At 39.6% G+C, this 15,710-nt stretch overlaps 1 protein-coding gene across 2 annotated transcripts in view; it reads left to right on the top strand.

Annotated features, from left to right (window-relative positions):
- PSME4 (proteasome activator subunit 4) overlaps window positions 1-15,710 on the top strand; it is a 60,575-nt gene that overhangs the window by 26,740 nt on the left and 18,125 nt on the right. For both annotated transcript variants that reach the window (XM_062608973.1, XM_062608964.1), the window contains 18 exons: window positions 22-86; window positions 179-329; window positions 1,789-1,887; window positions 2,264-2,333; window positions 2,781-2,848; window positions 3,406-3,621; window positions 5,594-5,751; window positions 7,798-7,893; window positions 10,108-10,163; window positions 10,587-10,643; window positions 10,817-10,872; window positions 10,970-11,068; window positions 11,545-11,607; window positions 11,763-11,858; window positions 12,488-12,619; window positions 14,040-14,249; window positions 14,920-15,056; window positions 15,383-15,436. In XM_062608973.1, the coding sequence (XP_062464957.1) occupies window positions 22-86; window positions 179-329; window positions 1,789-1,887; window positions 2,264-2,333; window positions 2,781-2,848; window positions 3,406-3,621; window positions 5,594-5,751; window positions 7,798-7,893; window positions 10,108-10,163; window positions 10,587-10,643; window positions 10,817-10,872; window positions 10,970-11,068; window positions 11,545-11,607; window positions 11,763-11,858; window positions 12,488-12,619; window positions 14,040-14,249; window positions 14,920-15,056; window positions 15,383-15,436 (1,883 nt within the window). The remainder of the gene's footprint in view (window positions 1-21; window positions 87-178; window positions 330-1,788; window positions 1,888-2,263; window positions 2,334-2,780; window positions 2,849-3,405; window positions 3,622-5,593; window positions 5,752-7,797; window positions 7,894-10,107; window positions 10,164-10,586; window positions 10,644-10,816; window positions 10,873-10,969; window positions 11,069-11,544; window positions 11,608-11,762; window positions 11,859-12,487; window positions 12,620-14,039; window positions 14,250-14,919; window positions 15,057-15,382; window positions 15,437-15,710) is intronic.

Here is a 15,710-nt window from a genome sequence, read left to right as displayed (position 1 = left end):
CTTTTGTGTTGGAAAATGCAGGTGGAAAGAGAATTGTGCTCTGCAACTGCTGAATTTGAGGACTTCGTACTGCAGTTTATGGATAGGTAAGAAGCTACGAGTAGGTGAGAGCTTGGTGTGAAGAACTTAAAGCTTTCAAGTTCTACTTACTAACATGGTACTTACTGTATTGGCGTAGATGTTTTGGACTTATAGAGAGCAGCACACTAGAACAAACCAGAGAGGAGACTGAAACTGAGAAAATGACTCACCTGGAGAGTCTGGTGGAATTGGGGCTCTCTTCTACTTTCAGTACAATCCTTACTCAGTGCTCAAAGGATATATTTAAGGTATGTACAACATGGGCATTCCATCTGACTTTGAGGCTTAATTCTTCCTTCCTTGTCCTGTTGTGACCTTTCATGTTTAACCAAGGAAGGGGCTGGAGGGGGCAGTTTAGGATTTCATGTCAATGTGTTTTATGATTATATACACATCTGTACAAGCCTCTGCTTTCCTTTCCTTTTCTCCCCCTACCCCTTCTTCAGCTGGGCAAAGGAGCTTTTTCAAGGAGTTGTGTGGCTAATGAGATCAGAAAAATGATCTAGATTAAAATAACTCTGAGGGAGGGGAGTGGAGGAACCAAGTTCTTGCCTTGCAGGTTGGGTTAACCCATTTGAACCTGTTTGTGTTACGTTACACATGTATTTGGAGATGTTTTTGTGGTTCTATGCATTTTGAACCATTGCACTGGACACTTTGGTATGATTTTTGTCTGGAATCTTTTGGTTTCTGTAAGTTCTAAGTTAATTCTTCATTGTCATTAAGTATCTGATTTGTATTTTCACTGATTGTCCATTATTGAAGCAATCAGATACTGTCTACACTGTGTATAATTCACACCCCTGCAAGGTATTGAATGGTAATAAGCTACTTTAAAACACACTGCCTACTTAGGTAGTTGATAGCTAATTCATTGTTTCTTTGTTAAGTAAGGGATGTCTTGCCTTTGAAATAGCATCATTTTCCTTTCGGGGGAATGCAGCTTATTCAGGGAAAATACTCTTTTCTGGGTAGCTTTTTAAAAGCACCCCAAGCTCAGATTAGTCAACAGGACTTCTCTGACCTCCTCTCTTCCAAAGTGAACATGTGCCAAGTGTCTCCAATTTCCAGTTAAAGCGCTGTGTGTCTTGTTTACAAACTCTTGCAGGAGGAGGGGAATGCAGATCTTCCTGTTCTTCAGTTATTTTAGGGATGCTGAGCGCTGTCATGTGTTTTCCTGTTACTGTGTTACTGTAACTGAGTGTTGCAACAAGTAAAGAAAGAAAAAGGGACAATCTGCAAACTGAAACTTGACAAACCTCTTGTCACTGCTACTTCTGTACAAGAGTCTTTACTCTTGTACTCAGGACTGTAGTTGTGCAATTAGACATAGGTGTTGAGTACTGATGTACGTGGTCTGTTGGAAGGTGTCCCTGATGAGCTTTAAGGTCCTTTTCAACACAAACCTTTATGTGGTTCTATGGTGACACTTGGAATCTTTTCCTGAGCAGTTGCTATTCACATCAGTTTTAAATCCATTCTGTAGTACTGTCAGCTTTAATTGTGATGGTAGTTACATTTTACTCAGCTTTAGGCGTTCTACAGAACTGCTTTTCTGTCTGTTCTGATTCAGTGTGAATCATGGTTGCAGTCCTCTGCTAAGAGAATACTATGTACAGACGCTGCCTTGCGTGTGGCATCAACCACTTCATGACACCCAGTTTTCTCTTTTTAAAGTAACCCTCATCTTTCTGTACTCATTTTTAGGTTGCTTTGGAGAAGGTTTTTAACTTTGCTGTTTCAAACATATTTGAGACAAGAGTTGCTGGTCGAATGGTTGCTGATATGTGCCGAGCTGCAGTAAAAGTAAGAGAAATGCTCTGACTTCACTGGTCTTTAGTTTAAAAAGGCAATGCTACTACTTCTTCCTTCTTGTTTTAAAATTAGATCTTTAACTTTTCATGCAAATACGGGTCGTTCTTAATATTATATCTTCAAAAATTGGGTGGTTGCATATAACAATAATTGAAGAGGTTCATTCACAAAGTGTTTTTTCTTGCACTTGGATTTTATTGAGTGTTTAAAACCATGAAGTCAGGCTGACTCTAGATTGAATTGAAGTCCAGACACAATCTATTTTTCTCTGTTTTACAAGACTCTTCTTAAAAGGTTGTCATCAATGTCTGCCTGAGCTCCATAAGGCATCTCTTTTTAAATGGGTTATTTATGTTGCTGTTTCCAGTGCCGCCCTGAGGAATCCCTGAAGCTGTTCGTACCACACTGCTGCAATGTTATAACTCACCTCACAGTCAGTAAGTTTGTAAGATTTCTGGTGTTACTTGCTTTGGTTTAGGCTGACTTTTGTTAAGTGTGAAAATAATACCTAAAACTTGCAAGCGCTTTCCACAACTTCATTTTAATGATGGAAAATTAATCCTGTTATTTCATCCAAAAATCCAAACCAACCTCTATCTATGTGTAATTTCAAGACAGAAATCTATCAAGCTGGATAGGAGCATGCTGCTATCAAAATGTGGCAGTTTAAATTGTCTCCAGGCATTCCTCAATTTCTCCAAAAGCCTTCAAGATTGGCTAAAGTGACTTCCAGTTGGACCTGGATGCAGTATGAAGTGCAAGGTTGCAATAGGAGGGTTGGGAAGGAAGCTTTTGGGATGCAGACATCTGGTTTGTGATCTAGCTTGTTTGGAAAACTTGACCACAGTTATCTTTACAGCAGCACTTATCACTTGTTCCTCTAGATGATGATGTGTTACATGATGAAGAACTAGATAAGGAGCTGCTTTGGAATCTTCAGCTTTTGTCAGAGGTATTGCAGAGAACATTCTTCCCATGCATGTATGTCACTGAATCCTGTTTAATGCCCCTGAGAGAAGAAGGAAACAAACTTCTGCTATTAAAACAAAGTAAATCTTGTATGAACAGCACTGCAGAGCTTCTTTTTCTTTTCCAACTTGAAATGGGACAGAAGTGGCTGCTAATAAACATACAGTGTTTATGTGGAATAAAACGTAAAGCATTCAAGACAATTATTGAGGGATAGAGAAAGAAGAGGGATCAATGAAGGGAAAAACATAAGATGTCTTTAGTAAAGATAAGTCTTTTAAAATGAATTTCAAAATATGAGTGTTGCTAGGAAATTTGGAATGGGGTTGGGCAGAAATGTTTGTCACAGCTCTTGTGTTGCTTAACCTTTTCCAGCAGCAGCAGTGGTAGTTGATGTGCATATTCAGTCTTGAATTTGACTTCAGAGTGACACACAGAATGAAAGGTGGTACAGGATCGGTTGAGCACTGTAATCCTCTTTAGTCCTCCACAGCAAAACCAATTCTGTTTACCTTTGACATGTTTTGTCTTTCCTGTTAGATCACTCGAGTGGATGGAAAGAAGTTGCTTGTGTACAGGGAGCAGCTTGGGAAGATACTGCAGCGAACCCTACACTTAACCTGTAAGCAGGGTTACATTCTGTCTTGTAACCTACTGCACCATCTTCTCCGTTCTGCTACACTTATCTACCCCACAGAGTACTGCAGTGTGCCAGGTGGCTTTGACAAGCCTGTTTCTGAATACTTTCCTATCAAGGCAAGGATTTTCATTTATTTAGGATTAGAGGATTTGACTTTCTTTTTTAAAAAGCAATCATACGCTATGTTATTTGTTTTTATTTGGAGATTTCTGAACATAGGGAGCAGCAATGGAAATTGTAACTGAAAAATGCTTTGGGCTTTGAAACATACAGCAAATTACAAGTTACTGACAATTATACTGGTAGCAAAACATGAATGCTGACTTGTTTGGAGTAGTTTTATAGCATGAGATGTTACTAGTTTATGATGTGTGTTTTACAATGACTGCATGAGTACAATAAGATAATATAAAGCAAGAGTGCCTCCTCATGTTCCTTATTACTGTAATATATGCTGCATTTAATTGAGACCCAGCTATCATGAAGTATGGTTGGTATCAATAGTGAAGTTTGGAGTTTAGTGGGAAAAATTTTCTGTTCCCTTTATCCTATGACTGGATATTTAAGTTATCCAGTTGCCCTGGGACACAGTCTTTCATCTGTTTTTGTGGATGAGAGCTGCAACCTTTTCTTGTTCCTCTTCATATAAATACGAATATTCCTCTTCATATAAATATCAGGTATAAGAAGTAATGGTGAGTGCACAGCAAAATGAGTATGTTAGTGCAAAACCATAGAAGAAAAGAGACGTGGTGTTTTACAGGTCAGAGTAACAAATGGACAGAGATAAAATGAAAGTAGAAGTGGCAATATTAAAAATCACTGATACTGTTGAAAGTAATACTCTAGTCTGCTGTTAAGGCTTTGAGGTCGATATATCGGTATTGCAGATGAACAGTGCAGCAGTTTTCAGCTGGCCTGTTGGCATATAAGCATGCATTTTGCTGTGAAGTGTTCTTTCCCAAAACTTCATAGCTGCAGATAATCTAATGCTTGTTTCTGGAAGCCAGTGTGGCTTTATAAACTGATGGCAGCATCCAGTTGGGCCAAATACTCACTTAAAAACCAAGAAAGGAATCATAATTAAACGCCCCAACACAAAAATAGATTAGTTTTTAAATTCCTCCTCTGAAACTGAGGAAATTCCCAGTTACTTTGCTGGTCCATTATTATATCAACTCTTGATTGCCATTAGCTGCTCGAGTTTGTCGCTTAGATGCTTCCTATCGTGCCTCATATAAAGCTGCAGTTGTGTCACTTCCTCAAGTGATATTCCTGGAGGACTAACCTGCTCTTCCAAGAGATGCAATAGCCTACTTGAGCAAGTGCATTACTGTAGTTCTTTGTCCAGGCAGATCAGTCCAGCTTTTTAAGAACAGATGGTGAAGTTTTGAAATTACCATGTAAAGTTGGACAAGGGCAGGAAACAAAACACACAGACTGCAAAGTCCTATCTATTAATACAGTCCTAAGCATGCACTTTATGTTTGAATATGTATTAGTAATCAATATTGTCTTTTCTCTTCCAAATACTGAAATGATGCTTATTTTATAGCAAGTCTGAGCTCTTTATAAGCCAAAATATAAGAAGATGTCTTTGTTATGGGATAACCTACCACTGTATGGAGAGTCCAACTTACATTTTAGCTTTCTTCTTGTTATTTTTGAAATGAAAGTAGTATGTTTCCAGATTGTGGTCCAAAACTGAAAGGGATTATTATTAAATGGGCAGCTTCTTTGTGTTCTCTATAGGAGTACCGAAGGTGGGATTGTACTTGAGACTATTTCAGACTTTTGTACCTAGCCAAAGGAATAATAAAGTTATATTTGAGTTAGGCCAGTGCAGTCCTTTCCTTTTAGTCCTTTCAGGTGTGTGCTGGTTTCCAGGTACATGTAGGCATTATAGTAGTTTTGGGATTTCTGTTTGGTTTTATTGTATTATTGGGGGTTTTATCCTTGGAATTGTCAGGATGACTGCTTTACAGCAAGAGTTAGTTCATTTTTGTGAGTTTTTTTAATATTAAATGCTAATTAAAAGACAACTTGCTTCATAGTTTGATTAATAAGAACTGTCTGTCTTTTCTACAGGACTGGGGTAAACCAGGTGACCTGTGGAACTTGGACATCCAGTGGCATGTTCCTTCCTCTGAGGAAATAAACTTTGCTTTTTATTTGCTGGATACTTTCCTTCAGCCTGAGCTCATCAGACTAGAGCACTATGCAGCTGGAAAACTGGAAATGTCCAGGTTAGTGGTGATAATGTTATATGGACAGCATGCATTTATCCGTTCATGTCTGGTTTAAGTAGTTACTGCCAATCATACTGGCACTGCAAACATTAAGGAGTAAAATACTACGATGTTACACAGTCTGTGATATTATTTCAAGGTTTCCAACTCTTAAGAGTACATGTAGCTTGGAAGTGCCTATCACAAAATGGATAATATTGTTTTAAACAGACACACTGTACAAACATAATCTTAGAACAGTTAATGTTGGTATAAAGGCACTTCTGTTCCAAGAAGTTTTTAAATGCATACCACAAATTGTTTCCATATAACTGTAGTCAGCATTAAGAAAGTTCTTCTTCCTCTAAAACCCTATCTTGTTATTTCAGCACCACTATTTGTGTTCCTAAGTTATGGAGAGCACAGAAATGATTTGACTGATTTAGTAATCGGCCTTTCTCTGCTTCCTTCCTATGAGTAAATGGAGTCAGTACATAGTGTGTCCCTGCAAAAAGTGGCAGTGCTGTAATAGAGGAGGTAATGCAGAGTTAGTGGTCTAAGAGATGGGAATGAAGCCAAGAGTACTGCTGCACAATGTTGTTAAGCTCTGTTAGTATGAACCAGTGGCTTTCCTAAGCACAAGATAATCATGAGTTTAGTATGTCCTAATGCATTTACAAGTATCAAATAGCTAAAGCTGTTTACAAGCATTGAATCTCAAACATTCTTCATTTCTCATGTTAAACCTACACATCTTGAAGCTATATATACTTCAGTCGATGTTCATGGCATGTGATATTATACCTCGTGATGTGAAGTGTGGCCCCACATGGAACAGGACATGGTGTATCAGACTCTTACATGTTTTTCTGTCTCACCATGTCCCCACTTCTTGTTATCTGAAAAAGTCAATACCACTCCCACCAGTGATCAGAAAATATGCTTCCTATTCAAGTCTTTGGTTTATTTATATACTTATTTCTTTTGTTTGGGGTTTTTTCCCTTTCTCTTGACACCTTGTATGTAAAGCTGTTAATTTATAACAGAACTGGACTTTGGTTTACTCAAGGCTTCACTGTGCTGCCTGACATAACTAACTGGTAGTGATTTGGGAGAATACAGCCAAGTGCATGATTCCAAATTAAATTGGAAGGCAGGACAGCAAAGAGTAGAGTACCATTAGTTACTGAGGGAGTAACAGATGAGAATAAATGGGATACTGGGTGAGCCTGCTGTTGCTTTGAACTGTAATATTCCTGGAGCTTTAATTCTTGTCAGACTTCTTCCAATATCCCACTAAGTAATAACTGGAAGTGAATATTTTTTATATATTTAGGAGCTTCAGAGTAAGGTTTTGTTACAAAGAATAAAATGAAGAATTCTTGCAGCCGTTGCTGAACGCTTATTTAGAGAGTCGATAAGTAGTGCATGAGTACTGAGAGCTGTTCAGTTAAGGAACCTCTTACGAGGAGTTATTCTACAAATCAGAGGAGAACAAAGGGCAGTTTGTAGCTGTATACTAAAGGCTACTACTTCAGATGAGATGGCTCTAAAAAGAATTCCTCAGTTCTCTTAAAGTAACACAGGAAAAGGTTGTTGACATTGATGCATTACTATTTATCTTCAGCCTGTAAAATAATCACTCCTAAGGGATGTATTCCCTCCTCCTGCTCATGGTGGGAAGGACTTTTTGTCTTCAGAGTGAGGAATTTTCCCAGGTTTTCTCTGAGATCTAGATAAAATCAGTTGGAACAGGTTTTGTGGTAAATCTGTCTGTTTTGACACTAGTTTATCTCATTATACTGAACTTACCTTCACAGTTTCCGACTACAAAATCTCCAAAATGAGGGTTTCAGTAAACGAAGTTGAACGTTGGAATTCTGAGATGGAATTAGGCTGGATGTAAAAAGCACGGTCTGATTTTTGTAGTGCCCCCTCTTGTGGTTAGAACTGGTACAGTTAAAGAAAAAAGCTTGTATAAAACTTCCCAGGAAACATGGTTTATCATTTGTCTATTTATAAGCATTTAATAGATGACTAATCAGGTTTTCTTCTTTGTTCAAGAGATGATGTGCAGCAGTGTCTTGCCATAGTGCATAACTGCTTGATTGGATCAGGGAACATTCTGCCTCCTCTGAAAGGAGAAAGGGTGGCTCATCTGTAAGTAAAATCTTTATATCCCAAACCTTCTTAGCGATTGTATTCCTTCATACTGGGTTTTAGTGCTTTCTTATTGCTGTTATTACACAACTGCTTCTGGTGGCTGTTTTTAAGGAAGTCCAAACTAGTATAAATTTGAAATGGTGACTTACAAAGACACGAGTACTTGAAGAAACATTTTTCATGCAAGACTCAAAGGCAGGTGACAGCACTGTCCTGCTGAGGCTACTTTGTGCAAAGGAAGTGGAAACAAGGCATTTACTCACGTGTTTCCCCTCCTCTAAAAGAAGCCTTCTCTGGGCACCCTGTGCCAGCGCCTCAGCACCCTCACAGGGAAGAATTTCTCTCTAAGAGCTCATCTCAGTCTCCCCTCCAGGCTGAATAACTGGGAGTAACCAGAGTAGAAGTAACTGAGTAACAAGAAGTAACTGCAATGTTTTGATTTAAAAAGTGGTATAAAACAGCTTGCTATGAGTACTGTTTTCTATTCCATATGCCCATAAAATTATATCCAATTTGAATGTAGGAGGTGTCTTCTGATGAACTTGCTTTAAAGCAGAAAAAAAGTTTGGGTTTAATTGTTATTTATTGTGATTTTGGGGTTATTTTACTGTAAGGTAGCGGAGAAGCTGTGGCTGCCTCATGCATGGCAGTGTTCAAGGCCAGGTTGGACACAGGGGCTTGGAGCAAGCTGCTCTAGTGGAAGGTGTCCCTGCCCGTGGCAGGGGTTGGAACTGTGTGAGATTTAAAGTCCCTTCCAATCCAAACCAGTCTGAATCTATGACTTCCAAGTCTGTTTCCATTATATGCACATAAAACACTCAGACTTTAAACTCCAGAGCTTTCATTGAAAGCAACAAAGTCAGGCACTCAGAACCACCCTTACTTTAAGTACTGTGTATTCACCCTTAGTACTTACCACTAGTGGTGTGTTATATTCTCTGTCCTAAAGTGGCAGTGTAGGAATATTTTTGAATGCCGGTGTTGGTAAATGGCTTGATACATTTAAGTTAAAAGCATTCTATGTGTGTACTTCTGAAACAAATTGGCACATGAGGTTTCTTCTCAGAACCTCCTACACCACTACACCTACAACTCTAGTGAACCATAGCTTATCACACACCATGTAGTACAGCATTGTTGTTGTGCTGGCTGTAAAGTAGAGCTGAGTAGGTGTAGCTGCTACATTCTCCTTCTTGATGGTTAAGGGTACCTGAAGATTCTTGCCAAGACAGACAGATAATGAGTATTTGTTCTTTTATAATCCTCCAGCCTGCTCAGTGAATGAAAGGAAAGTCACAGAAGTGGGAGAGAGCTTGGAGCTATGGTGTTTAAACTTCAGCAAAAGAAATATGTGGGTAGAATGAACTTTAAAGCTTTGAGTATAGCTGGATGGTGAACTGGATCTGGTGTCAACTGTGCCTGCCTGCACCCTGCTCCTGCCACCAGGATGCTTTTTTCCCAAACATGAGGGGTTTATTTTCCTGATTGACAACTGAAAGATGCCCAAATATTTGGAGACCTTGTTTCTGGGGTCCATCTGCAGTTTTGCTTGAGTGACAGGCAGGGGACAGCATGGCAGGAATCAAGGAGAAAGGCTGCTTTCTTCCTTAGGCGCAGGCTGTAACAGCATATGATACCTGGGCATGCATTTAATCTGTGTTTGCATAAAAGCAAATTGCCAAAGACAAAGCATTTGCTTTAAAAAAGTGGGTAGGTAGGTTTGACCCAAATCTTGTAAGAAGCATGGCTTTATTTGCCATTATGACTATTAATAGTGAACTTCATACTTATACGTTATGGGTACATTTCCTTGCTCTATAAAGAAAGGGCCAAAGTCATAAGAGCTTCATCAGCTTAATTTGTTGGGAAAGGGTTCTGCCTCAGGAGTCAGATTCATCTGTCCTTCCTAGATGAAGGCCAGTAGGAGCCATGCTGGTTTGGATGGGTGTGTTCATAGTTTTGACAATGAGACCAAATCTCTGGCTATTTAATAGAACTGATGAGGTTCTGTTAAATGAGAAATCAAGATTCTGGGCTCATGCTGGTCTCTGACCCATAGGAGCGGCTGACTTATAAATGTTAGAGCTGATGTATGCTGTTAGTAAATCCAAACATCTCTGGTGCTGCTGGCATAAGATGTAACTGGTTAAAATGAATTAAATGTCAATTATTTCTATCATGTGTGGTAATACTTGGTTTGTTTTCATGCAGAGTCCCGAGTCTGGTGTCTTTGGAAGAGACAAAGCTGTACACTGGTGTTGAGTATGGTAAGTAGATGTCCCCAGACTTTTACTGGCTTGATATGTAATATCTATGTTCTGATTACTTTTCTTACCCTGCTTAATGTGTTACTTTTCATACACTAAATAATCTGCTTCAATCTGTGGTTAGAAATTAAGCCAATTGTCAACGTAGAGAAGGTTATGTACCTATAAAAAACACAGCATCATAGAATGGTTTGGCTTGGAAAGGGCCTGAAGATCATCTAGTTCCAACCTGTTGGCTTGATAAATAAAAGATTACTCCAGAGAGATGTGTCCCTGGATAGAACAAGATATGTATTTTTATACTAGTCCATACTGCCAGTTCTGAACAGGCTGCTCTGTCTTTCCACTGACTTAACCTGTATGTTACTTTTTGTAATTTATGCTACTGTATAATAAAGAAAAATATGTTTAATTTCTCTTTAGATTTATCAAAAGAGAATTATCGAGAAACAATTGCAAAAGTTACACGGAAACTGCTGCGTAAGTTTAACCACTCCTGTCTAAAAAGTACTGTGTTTTGCTCTTAAGACTTAGTAATTTCATAGATAAGAAACTTGTTTCATTTACTTTGCATATATAAATTTGTAGAAATAAAATTACTAAGTTTTAAAGCTCTTTTCCTGTCTGATAGTTTCTTTTTCTTCCACTTGCAGGCTACATACTTGATAATTCAGAAGATGATACCAAGTCTTTATTTCTAATAATAAAGGTATAATTTGTGATGCTAAAGACAAGATCACTTGTTTTGCAAAATAATCACTTGCTTTGCATAATAACCACGCTTTGTCATCCTTTTCTTTCTGCAGATCATCAGTGACGTTTTACAGTTCCAAGGCTCTCACAAGCATGAGTTTGACTCACGGTGGAAAAGCTTCAACCTAGTGAAAAAATCAATGGAGAACAGAGTCAGTGGTTTCTGTCTGTACAGCTTAGATGAGGGGTGGGAATAGTTCCTCATGTTCAGAAAGACTTTCTTCATTTTTAATTACTGTCCTAATTGGTTTTCATACTCTGAAATCAAATTCCTTGATGAGAATGTTGCTTTTATACCTTTATTTGGAAATCTTATGAGTAAATAGCTTAGTGTTTCTGAATTGTAGAGCCCCGTTTGCATATATACTTGGTCCATGGTCTGAGATTTGGCACAATACTCCATCCTTGTCCTTGTTAACTGAGACATTACTGTGACCAAAGCTTCCTCTTGCTCACAGAGCCATAGACAAATACAAAACTTCACCAGGGAAAAAAAAAGCAGGGTTGTCTGCCAGGAATTTCTGCATGAAATTTGCTTGTTCCTAGAAGAAAAAGAGTACCAGGGGGATTCAGGCAGTACAGATTGCTAGTATCTGGCATCTAAACCAAATTATGTGTTTGCTTCCAGCTTCAAGGAAAGAAGCAGCATATCAGAGCTTTGCTGATAGACAGAGTCATGTTGCAGCATGAGGTAATACTTTCACTTAAATCTTCCCTGACTACTTGAAAAGTTGATTTATGTTGCTCTTGAGCAGAAGACACAATAATCCTGCACTAGTGTTTCTCTTACCAGTGGAACGTGTAAAATCAAATCTGTCCTTTATTTGTGTTTCCTATGCAATTTAGCTGAGAACACTGACGATGGAAGGCTGTGAATACAAAACTTCCCACCAGGAGATGATCAGAGATCTGTTGTGTTTGTCCACAAGTTCCTATGGTCAGGTAAGGAACAACCCTTTTAAAATGAAATATATTGTTGATCTCTTCAAGTTACGTTTTCAGCTTTTCAATGTATTTCCATGGCAGCAGGAAATCTTTACTTATTCAGTTTGCATTAGTTGCATAGTTTCTGCTTTAAGCCCCGCTGTCAGATAAAGAGCTTAACTGGGTGAAGAGGCTGCCAGCTTAGGTTGGGATGATAGCTGGATTCTGAACTCTTTGCCTGGTTAGAGCCCTGTGTGTGTGTGTATGTGTGTATATATATATATATATATATATATATAAATTCAGATCCATCCACAATGCCTGCAGGCTCTTTAGAGTTCTGCTGTCTGCATCTGTTCTCGTAGCTGTTGACTTTTTCCATCACCTTACAAACACATCAACTGGCCTTGGCAGCATAAAGGATTTCCTTGAACTTTATAGCTGTTCTCAAGCAAATGCTACAAACAAAAAGTAGGTTTTTATAACCCACTGTGAGTGAGGGCAAGGGGCAGCACAGCGTGATCTTTACAACCTCCTGTGCACAAACACATCACAAACTCAATGCATAAGTAACTGTATGAGGATGTTGGTTTCGTATCGTATGGTTTTGGTTCAGAAGGCTTTCAGTAACATCCCTCTTCCCACAGGTCAGAAGTAAAGCTCAGCAAGCATTCTTCACAGCTCTGGGAACATACAATTTCTGTTGCAGAGATATCATCCCCTTGGTTTTGGAGTTCCTGCGTCCCGACCGGCAGGATGTCACTCAGAAGCAATTTAAAGTACTCACTTTGTTTCGTATCTGTGTCTTGAAAGTGTTTTTTATAGGAGAACTTTTAATGGTGAAAGTGGGGTAGCTTAGGTATGACTAGTATAAGGAATTATCATAGAATCCCAGACTGATTTGGGTTGGAAGGGACCTTAAACCCCCTGCCACAGTCAGGGACACCTTCACTGGACCAGTTTGCTCCAAGCCCCGTCTAACCTGGCCTTCAATGCTTAATTACTTGCATTAGATCAGTTGTCAAGAGAAACTCTGTGTTTATGGATGTTCCTTATTTCATTGTGTGTTCAGATATCACAAAAATGTATATTAACACCTCTCTTTAAATTATGAAATGGAAATTGAGAAGCCATAGTCCAAGGGAGTAAAATTCACTAAGCAGTTCTGTCAGCTGTAGCGGTGTAAGGAAATAGTGTGAACTGGACAAAAAGTTATCACCCAGAACAGTGGGTTTGGGGATGACATGGTGGGTGATTGCTGATGGTGTCAGGCCTGGAAAGGGGGCTGATTTGGTAATGGACCCCCCTCAGTCCTCCTTTCATAGAGGCAAGCTGAACTCTTGTCATATGAATGGAGCAACAGCTATGGTTTATTACCTTGCTCCAGCTGCCTGACAGGCACTACCATTGATAGGTGAAGATAGGAGAAATGATAATCACTTCTTTACTTTTTCTGCCATCCTTGTACCTTCCTTTCTCCATCCCCATCTCCTCCCAGAAAAGCAGCCCAGCCTAGTTACTTATTCCCAGTTGGTCCTGGTTTTACTACGCTTCCAGCATTTGCTACCACACCTGAATCTGGTGTTTCTGCTGTTGCTGCCAGGCAGTTTCAACCTGTATGAATTACTTGTGTGGATACCTGGGAGTTGTTCTGGTAAAACTGTGCTCTCCAAAAGGTCCCTAAGACTTTCTTCTGATTGCCTGAGACATTTCTCATGTAGCTCCCACATATCTCTTGTCAGCTCCTCACACAATCCATCATGTTGACCACTTTGCTGTGGCACATCCAGTAGTTATGCACATCTCGTTCAGCTCCTATCATTTCAGGTGCTTGGTTAACAGGATTATGATCTGCCTGCAGCCCAAGCATTAATAGTTCACAGAAAGGCCAGGTCTGGTACTTGATGATGGAATTGAATTATCTCCTTTATAATGTAATTGAGAAATCAGGCAGCCATTCTGGGGATAACGAACTGCCAGGGCTTCACTCTCATTAAAATGGTTTGCAAGAGGAGGATTCCATGAGAAATCTTCAGTATTCTGACCACAGCCACGTAGCTGAATGTTTGTGGTACATTTTAATGATCTTGTAATGTGAAGATTGATTTTTATTCTGTGTGGGTGCATGCTTATGTAGTAAGAGATCACTTACACATGAGTAATGCTTCAACTCCCTAACTTTCATCTTCCATTTTACAGGGTGCCTTATATTGTCTTCTTGGAAACCACAGTGGAGTGTGTTTGGCAAACCTTCACGACTGGGACTGTATCGCACAGACATGGCCAGCAATTGTCTCTTCTGGGCTCAGCAAAGCCATGTCCTTGGAAAAACCATCCATAGTCAGACTCTTTGATGACCTAGCAGAAAAAATCCATAGGCAGTATGAAACAATTGGCTTAGATTTTGCAGTAAGTGACAGATTGCTTGGTGCTCATGTCTTTTGGTTCCATAAATGCTTGAGAGTCATGTACGTTATCTGAGTGAGTGTTCTCATGTTGATTGCATTGTGCTTTCTGTTACAGAGGAATGTTAGATGTGGGCTTTTGAGACTGAAGCAATAGAACTTCCTGTAATACAACTGGGTTTTGTAACTTCTTGTTGATCTCTAAGGAAGCCTGGTGCAGAAAGGAAGCTTAAGTTGCCTTTCAGTGCTGGCTAGTATGGGTTATGCTGATCGAGTGCCAATACGTGTGTTGGCAGGACAGTGTCATCATGTGAACACTGTCAGCTTTTGTAGTGTTGTCCCACTGTGCTAACACCCAGCACTCATTACAACAACTGCCTCTTGCCTCCTCATGGGATAAATGGCATAGTATTTGCTTTAAAGAATGAGTGCCTGTTAACAAAAACCTTTTATAATAAATTTTTATGCTTAATAAAATACTAAAGTTTATTTCAAAATAGAATAAAATATGCACTTGAAGAATAATTCTGCTGTGTGAGCACGAAGCTGGGTTCTCTGCTTCTTCATGGGCTTGTCTATGTGGACAGGACATTCTCTAACTTCAAAATAGAAACAAACAATAAAAACTTGCAGGCTGCTGCTCAGTCCCAAATCTTTGTATCCTCTCTCAACAGGTTCCAGAGAAATGCATTGAGATAGCTGTGATGCTGCAAAAATCAGAACATCCAAGTTCAGACTTCCCAGGTCTGTGTTCAGAAGACATTCAGCTTGGAATTCAGCGGCAGAAAGAGAAGAATGCCGAGGCTGTGCGGTAAGTTCAACTTCCCTTAACACCAGCTTCTGCCACCTCATGTTTGCTGCACATTAAACATAATAACCCAAAACTGCTAAACTGAAGCTTAAGCTTGACAAATTCAGAATGCCCAAGGATGGTGGTGGTGTAGCTTCTCCCTTGACTTGGCAGCCTCTCTCCTCTGCACTCATATTCCCTTCCTTCCTCCTCCTCTTCCCTGTCCCTCCAGCTTGTGCTGGGGTTACTGCACTGCCTTCACCCACCTTTGCTTGAGGCACATTTGTTCTATTTTTAAAGGGTTCTCTGAGTATCATCTGGTTGATGATTCCCTCTTTTTCCCATAGAAACTATGAAAACTTGATCAACATGCTGCTGGACTGTGTGGAACAAAGAAATCTGTAAGTGTCCCTTTCTGTGCATTGAGAATTTTAGGGATGTTGGATTAGAGGTGGCGACACGACTAAATATCAGTTGCACCAAGCAGTACAGCTGGCATGACCAGAACTGAGGAATACTTTTCACTGCCGAGGTAGTTGTCCAAAAGCAGTGTGTCAGTAGCAGTCTTGCATCAAATGGATTGTGGCTCGTGTCTTGGAGAGCCTCTGCAAAGGAACCTGCAGAACTGGAATATGTGGAGGTCCTCGTGCACTTGAATATGGATTCTGCTTGCCC

The sequence above is a fragment of the Pezoporus occidentalis genome, unplaced genomic scaffold (genome assembly GCF_034315485.1).
Source record: "Pezoporus occidentalis ecotype Australia unplaced genomic scaffold, CSIRO_AGI_Poc_V1 ctg10, whole genome shotgun sequence".
NCBI classification, from domain to species: Eukaryota; Metazoa; Chordata; class Aves; order Psittaciformes; family Psittacidae; genus Pezoporus; species Pezoporus occidentalis.
Note: the sequence above shows the minus strand (reverse complement) of the source record. Positions and strands in the feature narration are given on the sequence as shown.